The 13,879-nt window shown below is 40.2% G+C and overlaps 1 protein-coding gene across 1 annotated transcript; it reads right to left on the reverse strand.

Moving 5' to 3' along the window:
• Positions 1-8,362: 8,362 nt before the first annotated feature.
• On the reverse strand, positions 8,363-12,974 carry spata18 (spermatogenesis associated 18). Its single transcript, XM_027289895.1, has 12 exons — positions 12,470-12,974; positions 11,007-11,112; positions 10,788-10,903; positions 10,531-10,649; positions 10,331-10,426; positions 10,104-10,238; positions 9,781-10,012; positions 9,497-9,655; positions 9,228-9,403; positions 8,925-9,048; positions 8,740-8,808; positions 8,363-8,471 (listed from the first exon to the last, which is right to left on the reverse strand). The coding sequence occupies exons 1-12, from the start codon at positions 12,554-12,556 to the stop codon at positions 8,421-8,423; spliced, it is 1,470 nt and encodes a 489-aa protein (XP_027145696.1). The 5' UTR covers positions 12,557-12,974; the 3' UTR covers positions 8,363-8,420.
• Positions 12,975-13,879: the final 905 nt, after the last annotated feature.

Below are 13,879 nucleotides of genomic sequence, written 5' to 3' on the forward strand. Positions count from 1 at the left end.
ACACATGCTCGATTTATTGTGAAACAATGACAGTGTCCTTGTTATCAACACATTGTGAGAGACCTTCAGGTTCTTCTCAGAAACTAAAGATATGGTACGGATCAGTGATGTGAAGCAACAGAGATCCAACCCAAAGGAGACAATGTGTAATTTTGTAATGTGTCAGTTCTATTTTTGCACAGGGTCATTTCTGTAACAACAAAGCAGACTGTCAAATCAGTGCAGCCTCTTTAATACTGAGCTTTTGGAAGAGATTTGCAGGCAAAGTGTCGCTCTAATAGTTCCATTTTTACCATGGACACTTTGTTTAAAATCAGTTTTTGCTCTTTAAACATGTAAATATTATCTCTCAGACACAATCTACACTGTCCATACTGTCATATCCACCTACCTCGTGTTCATAAAGCAACCTGCTACATAAACTCTATTGATTTGAGCACTTTGCACTCTGCATCGTCTTGATTCTGATTCTGACACATGTTTTTTTTTTTAATCACAGATTTGATTTGCCCAATCTCTATGACTTTTTTTAATCTTCATCTCTTCATATTAATTCTTTGTTTTGTTGTTTGTTAAGAGGCTGTCTGGATTTACTGATCCTTGACTGGGTTGCTGAATCTCATAGCTTGCTCTAAAATTAATAACAGTCCAGCCTCATTTCCCGCTCAGTTCCCAAGAAATGAAGAGACACATACAAAAGACTCAAACCCTGCAGCGCTATTACAAGTGCTTCGTCATGGCTATTTTGGTGACAGCTTTATCGGAAAAGACCGAAATAAACCTGCTGTTTCCCACTAATTATTGGAGCAAGCTCTATAAATAAATGTTTTATTTAAATTCCCCAGAGAAAGGAGGGCTCACTAACTTCCACTTAATCTTTCTGGACAAGCAGGCGAGCTTGTTTTGGTGCCACAACGAGCACAGTCCCTTAGAAACGTCAAACACATTAAACATATCAATATGTCAGTGCCAAGCAGAGCGACTAGGTAACTGTTCTGCATTAAAATCACCACAAAACTTCAATGTCCAGCAAATATTCAATACATAACTAATGTTTTTTTTACAGATAAAGTTGTAAACTGCAGATATCTGACTTCATGCACAGCTAACAGGCACATAAGGCTGCAACGAGTGCCAGAAACCCTTCAAACCCACTTCACACACTGACATAGCCGTTCACTAACAAACACTTGTCTCCGTTGGGCCTTGATCTAGTTTTCTAACTGACTGTGTGTCAGGAGCTGTACAGTTTTAAGAACCACAAACTATTTACTCTTTCGCTTGAAAAAGGGTGAGTCAGATCTTTATGGTCATCATCTGCATGATACTGCATGATATAAGACATTCCTGGATCCTTGAACAGTTTATTTGCCTGAACTTATTTCCATACTGTGTGGTTAGCCTTGAAACAGCTGGGTGGAGTGCCAAACAGCCGACATTTCCATAGAAATGTCTACAAGAGTTAAGACCAATTTCCAATTTGAGAGGTGAAATTACTTCAAACAGCAACAAGGCTTTCTTGAGAGCTCTGACTCTCTAGTTATTCAGTATATAATGAGTCAACTTGCAGGGAGGTTGATTGGCTGCTTTGAAAGAGAAATCAAGAAGGGGACTGAACTGTTACGTACAAGTAGCTCTTAACGTCTTCTGGACCAAAACAGTAACATGGTCTAAATAACAGGGAAATACAAGCAATAAATAGAATCTACTTTTCATGACTTCAATGATATGTGTGTGTATTTTACTAACAACTTTAAAGCAACGTCTTGTAACTTTTCTACCATGAAATAAAATCATTATTTAACGTTACACTGACTTGTAATTAGGTGAATTGTGTCTCTGTCATTCCCACTGGGCTCCAGGTTTTTTATGGAGAAAATGTTTTCTGGTTTTCCCTCTGATGTCCTCCAGCTGTCCCTCAGGGTTCAGTTCTAGAGCCACTTCTTTTTACTTCACTTTATAATAACAGTCTGGATGTTTGGCTTGTCGCTTTTGTGTGGACAACACTGTTATTTGCTGTCAGGCAGAAGACTTGCACCTTTTATAGTCTGCTTATTTGATCGAAATGCTGGAAAAATGAATTCATGTACTTGACAAATTACAAGAAAAATAACTTTGAATGAAAATGATAAGTACAGGTTTACCATGGCCCAGTTCTTGCAGAAAATCTGTTTTTTATTCATCTGTTGAGAGAGAGATGTGTCATTACCCTGATCTTATTCAATGTAAATTTTTTTCTGATTGGCAACACGTGTTTGTTCTGACATGTGTCAATGCCAAGTCACATTTGTTGACTATCCAGTAAAAGAGAAAAGATCCAGAAGCTCAAAGTGGCAATGAGACCGTTAACTATGTGAATCAATTTCATTCAGATGTTTTCACAGAATAGAGGCCTTGAACATTTCCAGTTCTGAATCAGAATTATTTATCATTTTCCTCCCTTATTATGAAATACAATGTGGCCATGTGGATGCACAAATACCTTTGTAGTGCATTCATTAAATTTACTGCCCTTAAAAGCACCTAACAAAAATAAAAAAACATAGATACACATGACATGTTGTACAGCTACAGTAGTGTATAGTATGCAGTGAAGCAAATAAATTGTGATTTTCCTGAGATGTTCTCTTACTTCTCAAACACCGACCTTTTAGCTTCAGAGACATAAAGACAGTGCTTGGAAATTAACTGACCTTTACTGCCTCCTCTTCAAAGTAATACTTATGTAACTATGTTTATTTTCTTCAGGGTGGATTTCCTTCAAGCTCCTCTAGCCACATTACTTTCCTTAGAACAGGTCCTATTATATATATATATATATATTTGCCCTTTTTTGGTTGAGAGGTTTATGACCACAGTCATGACGCTTGACTGTGACGTTTGTTTTGGTCAGGACGAACACACCACAGCTCTCCAGGAAGTCATACTCTTCCCATCCACTCTATTTTTTTTTTACATCTCTGTGCCAGAGAAAAATATCTTCCTGCCTCTACGTGAGGGCTGACTGTTGGGCAACACAGAGGGGCATGTGGTAAAAAAAAAACAAGTACTGAATGTCCCCTTGCAGCCCTGTGTTGGTTCAAGGGCCCCTAGACAGACAGACGTGCATATATCGTAGGAGATCATCTGGAAAATGTCTGTCCCACTAGTGCAATTAGCAAGTTGGTGTTAAGTGAGAGGTTCACCATACGTGAGAAGACATTGATGGTGGTGCTAACTGTAAGCACTGTTACTACTTCTACTCCTTTCAAAGTAAAAATGCACTACATTTATCAGACATTTGTATTTAACTGGGGCAAGTATTGCAGCTGATTATACCTCTACTTTTCTTTAAGTAAAACTTTGAATGCCTTGTAATAGAGTACTCTTTTTTCCTGCTAGTACTTAAGTAAAGGATCTTGCATTTCACTGTGTAAGGACCTTGGATACACTGAAGTAAATATAGTGTTGAACTGCCATCTAGTGGTGAAATTACATGACTGTTGACAAAAACTGGACACATTATGGGGCAGGTCTGAGGTCAAAAAGTCACATCCAAACTATTTTTCTTCTCACATTTAAATCAAAGACAAACAAAATCCATCAGTCAAAATGTTGTCGTGTTGACATCGCATTGCAGGGTTCTAATTGTTCTCTCCCAGACGCTTTAATTATTATATTCTTTGAAAAACACATTTCATTTCTGTCTGCTTTTCCCCCCTGACGACAGTTTCAACATCTGTTCGTGACAGACAGAAACAGACAAAAGGCAGAGACAGACACATTAAAAGACATGGTCGTAGGTTCAGTTGGTGTAAGTAAAACTGTAAAGACTCAGCAGCCCCGGAGGTCAAACCACAGCCACAAGAAAGTTTCCAAATATTTTAATAGTTGTACGTGTTCTCTGTCAGGCAGCTCTCGAATCCACCAGGTTTTTCTTTTTTCTTTCTCTCCCCCTCCTAATGTTGCTTTTTCCTCCATCCCTGTTCAGGGTGGGGGTGTTCAGCACCGAAGGCCAGTCGGACACGAGATTGGCGCCAGGTTTGATCGCCTGTTTCTTTCCGTGAGAGTATCAAATCTAAGCAAAGTGTAACAAGCCCCAGCGGAGCACTAACCTTCGAAACTCACACCTGCATCAACTGCACTCTACGCTGCCAGTGCTACTCTGTAGTGTAAAAGGATGACTGTTATTCACATTAATCACATCTTCCAGATGTGTTTTCACACGAAGCATTCCAATATCCAGGCAGGGCTCCTCCTTTTGAGGACAAGAAGAAGTTCACCACAGTGCACCTCCTGACAAAGCACAGCATGTAATCACAGCACAGACTGACATCCCTACTTAGCAGCTGAGACATTCTTCAATCGGAAATGTAAATAGATTAATCAAACCCTTCGAAACCCATTGACATCTCGTTGATCTCCTCCTTTCCTCAAGAAAGAGAAAAGGTCACGACAGCCTCTGAGGCTTTAATGACGTGTTAAAAACAACTCTGTGGAAAATCCATGAACCAAATCGCCTCACTCTGGGCTCCGCTTTTGTGTCCCCGCTCTTTCAAGATCATGAAAGGCATGGCACATGATTACCAGGCTACGTCTGGACTGCTCGTTAGAAAGCACCTACGATGATTTCATGAGGAAAATATTACCGAGCTGGATGTTTTTCACACACTTCAACTGATCAGTGAGGCATTTAATCTACTTCCAATGTCAGCTGATGTCAGGAAATCACATGTCCAAGGCACCAGCCTTAAGAAACTGACAGAGCATATCGAATCCTTTGACTTACAAATAATTTTAATGGACTGGCCCAGATGTGCAGTGGATGACAACGCAGGAGGAGGAAACAGTCTGGAGAAATGTCTGCGTTGGGAAAAGGGCAGTCCAAATTCTCGTCGTTTTTCTTTATTTGATATGATAGTTGTCATAGAGAAAGGAAGGAAGTATTTATCCATGATATCTTTGGCAAAAGATTTGGCCACTTGATGTCTGATCTCACTGGAACTGAGAAGAAGATCAGCAGTCACGCCTGTTTGCTCCTCAGCACCCATTGGCCCAATGCCTGGAGCCAGCCCTCGCAATGACCTCACACACTGGTTAGTGCCAAGGAAATCGCCCCTTGGGTTTTCCAGCACAGGCTGAGAATGGCGAATAAAGAGGGTGGGGTCAAGTTGTGTCCAATTATTCACGCACAGTGTACATCAGTGTACTGATGTATGGAGCCACAGTGATGAGTGCTCTGTCTTTCCCCTCTACCTCTATTTTGTCCCTCCCGTCATAAATTGTGAGGTCCTCCTGTACAAAAATCTGCATCCTGCTCCATTCCAGATGTGTTTAACGGCCTCTCTGGGCCACAGACGGCACTGACTCTTTTGGAGATACAGCAGACTTGTCGATCTGACTCATTGACTCCTCTGTTGAAGTGTGACTCGACAATCACAGCCTCGGATGACTGTATCGTGTACTTTAGGTTTAAGAATGAGTTCTTTTACATTCTCACTTGACCCATCCGTGTTTTTGTTTCCTCTGCCTTGATTTTTTCACTCTCTATTTTAATATTGCCTTTGATTTACACGCTGCAGCTTGGTCAACCATAACCATGTCGGCATAAGCTGTGATATACAGCCCCATTAATATTCTCCCTCTGGTCTGGCTGTGGGATCAGGGCGGGTACTCATCATGCTCAAGCTCCAGAAACTCAACTCTTGAGCCAGCATTGAGCACATTAAGAAAGTCCAGAGGAAACATCACACGGTCCAGCAGCGTCGAGACAGACTTCTTCAACCAAACTGGAAACTTTGGCTTTGAGTCTGTTTAGGGTGTCCTCCAGCTACTGTCTCTTCGGTTTGGGTCATGAATTGAGATTTCACTTCTGCTCAAACCTCGTCACCCTGGTCACAGAAGAAAACAGTGGTTTCATCCTTTTGCTACCAGAAGACAGCTAAAGATGTAGGAATGCTCCCTAGCTGTCTAATGGAAACGCTTCGTCTGGTGTGTCCGTAGAAGAGACAGAGCACAACCATTTTCAAGCTCCTCTTTCATCTATCCATCCACAGTCTAGGATCTTTCTGTCCATGACCACAGCTTACCACATCAGCACACCTAAGTAAATAAACCCCCCCATCGCCGGGCTCACACAAGGACAACTGAACTGAGACAGGCTCCCTCCCAGTTATATCATGGTAGCAGGACCTGGCCTGTGTCCCAGGAGCCAGGACCTCTCTGAACCGCTGCAGATCAGACAAGAAGCTCATTGTGTGGGAATGTGATGAGGAGGCATGGCGGAGGTTTCCATGACATGGGTTTTCTGCATATTCTACACATTTCTTTTTCCGAATATATTCTCCAACCCTCTCTCTCTTTGTTTTTAATTGCAAAAGGCTTAACAAAGGATATTTTGTCTTTTGTGAGGATACATGGCATATAAGTTAGTGTGGGGTTTATGTTTACACTGGAATGACACTGAAATGGTATTATGTGTCATTCTTAGCAGACACAAAATCACAGTCCATGCAGCATCCTCTGATGTGGGATTACTAATCACTGCAGCTACAACCACACCTTGCAATTTTTTTATAATTATCAGCATAGACAAGTAGTAAATTAATTTAATTTCCATCTAATTCACTAAAGAAACTCATTTATGCAGTAAATTAGCATCAATATATTTTGTTTGCAGAATACAGAAATGGTCACTGAGTGAACTGTAAGACTCAGAGTTCATGACCAGAGCTCAGTTTCTGCTCTGCAGAGCGAACGCCTGATTTTAGATATTAGATATGGTTTGCAGAGCTGGTGTATAATTGGTTTGCCTGGTGAGGCAGACGGGTGCAGGACAGGGCAATCCCTGGAGGTAGGGAGACCTAATTAAAGGGCTGAGAATACTAAAACAACTTAGGCAGGCATCGCGACTGGGACGTTGCTGCTGGGATTTCCTCAAGGATTTTATTCAAATGCAAACATACTGATGCATTTGTACACATGCACAATTACTATGATGGATGTTCACGTACTACAAAAACTTTCACTAAGTATTCAGAAACTTGCAAACGCTGCAGTGTTTTTTATGGTGGAGCAGTAGCACCACCTATTGTTAAAATGGGGCAGTAGTGATACATTAATGCCAGAAAATGTAAATTGGGGGAATTATTGAGCCTGTTGTGGAACAATAACTACAGTGGAATCCTTTGAGAGCCCAAAATACAAAAAAAAGACTGGCATTCATGGTTTAAAAAAGATTTGTTTGTGAAATTTTTCCCTGCATGTGCTCAATTCTAATTGCCCCTGTCATTACCACACCATGACAACGCTGAATATACATGTATATACCATTTTAAAAAATCATTTGGTTGGTAGATATTCATGGTAAATAAAGCAGCATTTCTAAACCATGTTTAAAGGTAATAACAAATGCTGATACATTCCTAGTCAATAAAAATAGACATAATGAACAAAAAAACAGAATTTATTCATGTCATTTATTCTTTAAAACACAATCATAAAAGGCACTTAGAATATATTTGTTGCACAACACAAATCAAATCATAGTAAGATCAACATGAATTGAATCTACAGTACTGACTATATTTTTTTAAATCAAGCCATTAAAGGGCAAATTAATGTATGTGTTCATACAGTACACAAGTTGAAATAATAATAAATAAAAAATGTCATATTGAATGCATACAGACATTTCTGCAAAATAGGTAATGGTCCCATTCTTGTTTACAGTAACTAACACTATTTCAATTTTGATTAAAAAAAAAAATCAGACTTAAAAAGAGAAACCAGTTACTCATGTCATAAACATGTCAACGTTTAACCTTATTAATCCTCACTACGTCTTATGTTATCTTTATAAAACAACAGCACCAAATAATTAAAAATTAAAAAAAACACACACAGCACACACTAACACTAAAAATCACTAATTAATATCACTAATATCAGTCATGCTCAAGTACTGGAGGAGTTGAAGTTAGCACTGATCATTAGCACCACAGTGTTCGTCCTACAAAACCTGCTACGTAGATGGATAGCCGAGGAGTAAAGATGCTTCCTATAGTGAGCTGTCAGACTAAGAAAGTGCTACTGTGCAGGCCGAGATTTCCCCTGAAGAATGTACTTTTAGTTTTAAGACGATCACTACAACACTGTTAGTGTTATCTACGAGAAACTTAGTCACACAGTAAAAATAGTAAACTAAGACAACTGTTTTATTAGCTGCCAGACTATTTTCAGTCATCTATGATGTACTGACCTCTATCAGCGTCCCGTTAAACTCTGAGCAGCCTTTGCATGGTACAGTGTCAAAGGATTTAAATTGCTTTATTTGGTGGAAGCATGTATGTAGCTGTACTGTACAGATCAGAAATCAAAAGTGGAAATACCTCAAACTTTATTTCACTGATGTTCTTAGGTGTTGACAGAGAGGTCAGAGTTCACAGGTGGCTCGCTGTAAGACGTCCAGGAGACAGGCTTCTCTTAAATGCCTAAAAAAAAAAGAGATTAATATGTTGATTATATTCCCAACAAATAAATACAACAAATCTTAATAAATAAAGCTTCAATTCTGAAGTACATACCCTTATGGGCCAGGGGTGTGCATGCATGTTTTAAAGTGGAAAGAGGGATACATCTGAGTTTCGAGTGAATTTGAAGTTAGCTGATCAAACTCCAAGAAAATGACACAATCCACACCCACATGGTGCGTATCTCTGTGTGTGTTTGTTTGCACTGTTAAATCTTATAGAAACTTACGAGACTGCGACTCGGGCTGAGAGAGCGAGAGCGCACTGGGCTGGCACTCCTGCTCCTGCTTCTGTTCCACTGCAAAAACAGACACCAGTGTCACACACATGAGACTATCCGTGCTCTCACATTACTCTCTAGAGCTGCACTGTGATGAGTTATAACATTTCTTGGGGGTATTATTCAGCCAGTACCAGAGCGCCTCTTCTAGTCACGGCCTCGCCCTTCACTACCACAGCATCTCCTTCCACCAAGGCTGGCCACACGTGGTGCATCACCAGAGGGGCGGAGAACTCAGAGTCATAGCTGCGACGATACCTGTCGGACAGAGACAGAGACGTGGGAGAAAACAGTGAGGGAGAGCTGTGTGTCATCTAAGTGTGGAGGGTGACATCTACTGGTAGAGGTGGCAAATAACCAATAAATATCCTTTAACAGAACTAACTGTGTGGAGCCCTGATGCAGAGTTTAGACACAGTACTGTACAAAGGACTGACTTGTTGTCGTTGTAAAGTTCTCCATCGCTGGCAAAAGCCAAGTCAAGCGGGGGGTCCAGAGTCTGCATGGCAAAGGCCGCCCTGCACGTGTCTCTGATCAAGGCACTGATGAGGACAAAGTCCACTTCTGGCGGGAAAGAGATTCGAGGGTTCACATTCATGGCGTTGATCACATCCTGGGGAGATGAAATACACAGTTTCAGTATCAAACCACATTCATTTGTTCAGAAATGCTGCAGAGGACACGAGAGAGAAGTATTTAGTCCTACATTGACGCTGGCCTGGACATCGTAAAGGTCCAGGTTTCTGACGATGTAGTCCACAGCTGCATCCTCTAGACTTTCTGGCCCAAAGTGGGATGTGGACAACGTCTTTCTCACGCGCAGCTTGAACTGACGGTAAGCCAGTTTTGCTGTCTTAAAGGATTCCTGAGACATGATAACATGAAGATTAATCATATACTAGCAAATCATATAAAACCCTGATAAAATCAGGCAACTCTGCAGTCCAAATAAGCAGGTTTGGCACTTCTGATCTACATCTGCAGTCATACCACGACAGCAATGAAGATGATTTTCTGGACCATGTCTAAGTCAGCGATGTAGCGTCGAAGCATGGCCTGGGCCTCCAGACGCTCCACAGCATAAAGGTCACTGAAGCGTGATATGAGGCGTGCATGGCGGGAAGAGTTGGTGAGCTGAGCTCTGGTGGGCGACTCGCTCCTCACGGGGCTGGAAGAGCGGCTTAACCTGGGCAAGGGGCTCGGAGAACGACTTCTCACCAACCTGATAGAGACGGAGAGGGAAACCCACATCATCATTTGATACACTCTTTAGTGTGTGTGCATGTAGGGTAGTTGGAGTGTGTGTTGGGTACCTCTCCTGCAGCATGGCCTTCTCTGTGCTCAGGTAGGACACTTCATCCCTCAGCAGGCGGATCTGCCGCTCGTAGTCATCGAGAGCATCCAGCTTCCTCTTATAAATCTCCACCTGCTCGTGTGCGGATCGTAAACTGAGACACAGACACGGTCCACATCAACAAAAGAGTGTACAGTGCATTTCGAAAACGAATATATCATGTCAGCATTTGACTGGATCACCTACTCTGCTTTCAGCTGTAATATTTCATCTTCAGTGGCCAGCAGAGTAGTTGCTGATTTGCTCTTTGTGTCATCCAGTTCGTTCTGAGCAACGGCCAATCTGTTAAAGCAAAAAACATATATATATATAACATGAAGTATGAAACACTGGCTGACTGCAGTCCATTGCTCCTCTTCTACTCGTCGTATATCACTCAGACTCACTCTGCACGGATGGAGTCCAACTGCAGGCGAGTGGAGCACAGCTGAGTGTCCATCTTCAGCATGTCGCTGTCATGGGAGGCAGAGAGCTCCCTGATCTTTCTGTCTTTCTCCACTGAATCCTGATGATGACAAATGATATACAATAACCACAACACCAGATGGTCGTAATGGAGGAAAATTATTGGAATTTGTCTATCTATGATGTATTATTACAGTAGATTTAACTCATTTTGAAAGTAAGCAACAGATGATGCCACCTGGATGAGCTGCAGACTGGTGTCATCGGTGACCGACGGCCTCGCCATCGAGAAACAGGTTCCAAGCCATGGCAGCAGGCGCATTTTGAGAGTGTCCACTCCGGCATAGTGTCCGCCTGATTCACAGGTGAGTGTTGAACAGTTCATGAGTGATTACAACCTGGTTAATGCTTTTTTAAATGAAAACTATTTCACTATGCTGCTAAGTGTAAAGCTTACCCTCGGCAGCCGTGAGGTTGAGGATGGCAAACAGCTGGCCCTGGATCTTGGCGGTTAGTTCAATCAGCTCACAACATCTGTTTAGATTCTGGTCACAGGAAATCACCTGGAGGGATAAATATGAGTCAGTCATTACATTTTAAAAACAATAAAGCATTTGAAATTATAAAAGACGGGAAGGTCATGAGTCAAGACTATAGACATCTGATATCTGCAATTAGGGGGACTAACAATGAAATATCAACATTTAATTAGAAAGAAAGGGAAACATGATATATGTGAAGTTGTACTTTGGTTATTTCACCAAAGATACTGTACGAAAAGAATACAGATATCTGTTAAAATTCTGCTGGCAACCTGCAGAAATGCTATTACTACGACAGACATATACATAGGATGGAACTGTTAATTCATAATATAAGAACTCAGGAGTAGAAATGGACAATGTTTGCATGTTGGTGACAACAAGACAATGAATCATTGCATATTACATAGAGGCTAATTGGTTCTGAACTGGTTGTGTCATTGTGCATTTGTGTATATATATTGTCTTGTTGCATCATATAAATCTGCTCTTTTCTGTTGTGCCCTCTATATATTTTATTACAGTTAAATACAATAAGATAAGATAAGAGTAAAGAGTCCAAGAGAAGAAACAGGTAACAGGTAACCCAGTTTTGTTACAAGACACAACAACACAATGACACGTTAAATAATAATAATAATAACACATTTTATTTCATAGGTGCCTTTCTGTCGCCCAAGGACACCTTATAATAAATGAGAGTAGGCAGCAAATAACAGAAACAAACAAAAAGAACCATAAAAGTATATCAACTTACAAGAATACAACATTAAAACAGGTTAAAATAGGACAATGCAATTAAATCAGATGGAAAAGGCGATTTTAAACATGAAAAATATATTTTTAAAAAAATGCCATGCATTGAATGTTGTGTGCTTTTATAGTGTAACCGACAAGTATTTACTATATTCCTCTTCCGGTGTAACCGGACTTCAACCGGAAGTGACAGGACGTGAATCATCTGAGGTGAAAAAAGATCTTTGGAACAGTCCAACAGTAGCCATGGCGACCGGCGTCCATAGCAACCAAACTCTACCTGCAAAATCAATGTAATCTAAACAAGTGCATTCCTTTACTGTAGTTTCAGTGTTATGTTTTAAATAATTTAACCGCCGTGCATCAACTGTATTATCCATAATTAAATAGAAATAATCTCATTTTTACGGGAGATAGTGAAAAAAAAAGAGCAGTCGACATTCCCAAAGCAGAACAAACAAAGCAGATTATAATTTAAGAGCAGCAGGTTAATGCTATCTGCACAAATATTATGTTTATCCACTAATATATGAGATAACAGCCGTGCAACAGGTGGCTCAGCCGACACAGATGAAGTGCTTTGGTCAGATTTAGGTCGGGCATTACTTATTGATGAACTTACATGGTAGTCTTTGTGCCAGCTCTCCAGCTTGTCCTGCAAGACGCTGAAGGAAGATGTGTTGGTCAGTCTCCTCAGGGTGTCCGCCATGTCCGTCCACAATAACTACGTGATAGGTTTTAAATAAATGCCCCCAGGAGGAGGAAGAGGAGGATGAGGAGGAGGAGGACAGCAGCCCGGGGTGTAAGCTCTGAGGGGAGTGCAGTAAAAATTCCTGCCCTGGCAGATTTCTCCACCTACGACGCAGATGCCAAGCGCCGCCTCAGTTGTGGCAACCAAGTGAGGAGACGAGCAGGACAACCAAACCACACGCTGTGTTTTTAAATCAATATGAAACTACGACGTCTCCCGGCCTGTCCTCTGCAGGCTCTGCTCTCCAGCGATGTAAATACGATTGTAATGTCATACCGTCAAACGACACCAAAGGCCCGCAGAGTAAACCCTGCGGCTCGGTAACACAGATATGCTGTTTCCGCCCAACCGAGCTGTGTGGGCTCAGATCCGATAAATAATAATACTACTGCAGGTTATACTGAACTGAATTACCCGTGCAGAGTGCACATTTAAAACCATAACAAGTGGTCTAAAGTTATCTGACCACAATGAGTCATTTTAGCCTAAAACTAAGACCAAAGAGCAGACAGATGTGAAAGCATGGTTATAAACTTTAGCTATACACCACTGATGCTCATTTACCTTGTTATATTTATATTTAATATTGGTAAAATACAAATAATACGAATAAAAATGATGATGATGATTATTGTTATTGTTATTATTATTATTAGTATTTTTGCAGTTGTTGCACATATTTTAAATTAAAAAAAAAAAAAAAAAAAAAAAAAAATATATATATATATATATATATTATATATATTTTTTCTTAATAGATGATTATTGATTTTAACATATGTTGTTTTTGTTTGTTTGTATACCTGGATTATGTAACAAAAATAATTTCCCCCTGGGATAATTAAAGTATTTCTGATTCTGATTCTATTATTATTATATTATTATGGTAGGTAGTATTATTATTATTATTATTATGGAAATAGTAGTGTAGTAGTAGTAGTCTGAACTAGTGTTTAGATCTGCTGTGGTTTGGAACATATAAATGGATCAATGGTCAGTGATCTTTAAGACGTTCAGTTTTTGATACTCAAAAGACAGATTTTCAGCAGAAACACAACCGTATAATTTCCAGCATTTGATACTAGTAATCATTTTTGATTTGTGTCAAAGCACCTGAGTTGCTTGTTTAAGCTTGAATAAAATATTTAAGTTTCAATAAGCATTATTTCCTTTTTTTATTTTTATTCTCATGTTGTTGTTGTTGTCCCAAAGTATTCTATCTATTATATATTATAAGAAAATCAGAATCAGAAATACTTTATTAATCCCCACAGGGAAATT

This window comes from Larimichthys crocea, chromosome XVII (genome assembly GCF_000972845.2).
Source record: "Larimichthys crocea isolate SSNF chromosome XVII, L_crocea_2.0, whole genome shotgun sequence".
Classification (NCBI taxonomy): Eukaryota; Metazoa; Chordata; class Actinopteri; family Sciaenidae; genus Larimichthys; species Larimichthys crocea.

Bases quoted from the DNA above. Each gene is read 5' to 3' on its own strand.
- spata18 (XM_027289895.1), bottom strand. From the start codon at position 12,556: ATGGCGGACACCCTGAGGAGACTGACCAACACATCTTCCTTCAGCGTC. The intron at 10,650-10,787 runs GTGGCATCATCT...TGTCATCATCAG, and splicing joins CCAGTCTGCAGCTCATCCAG to GATTCAGTGGAGAAAGACAG. The intron at 10,013-10,103 runs GTACCCAACACA...CGTCTCTATCAG, and splicing joins AAGGCCATGCTGCAGGAGAG to GTTGGTGAGAAGTCGTTCTC.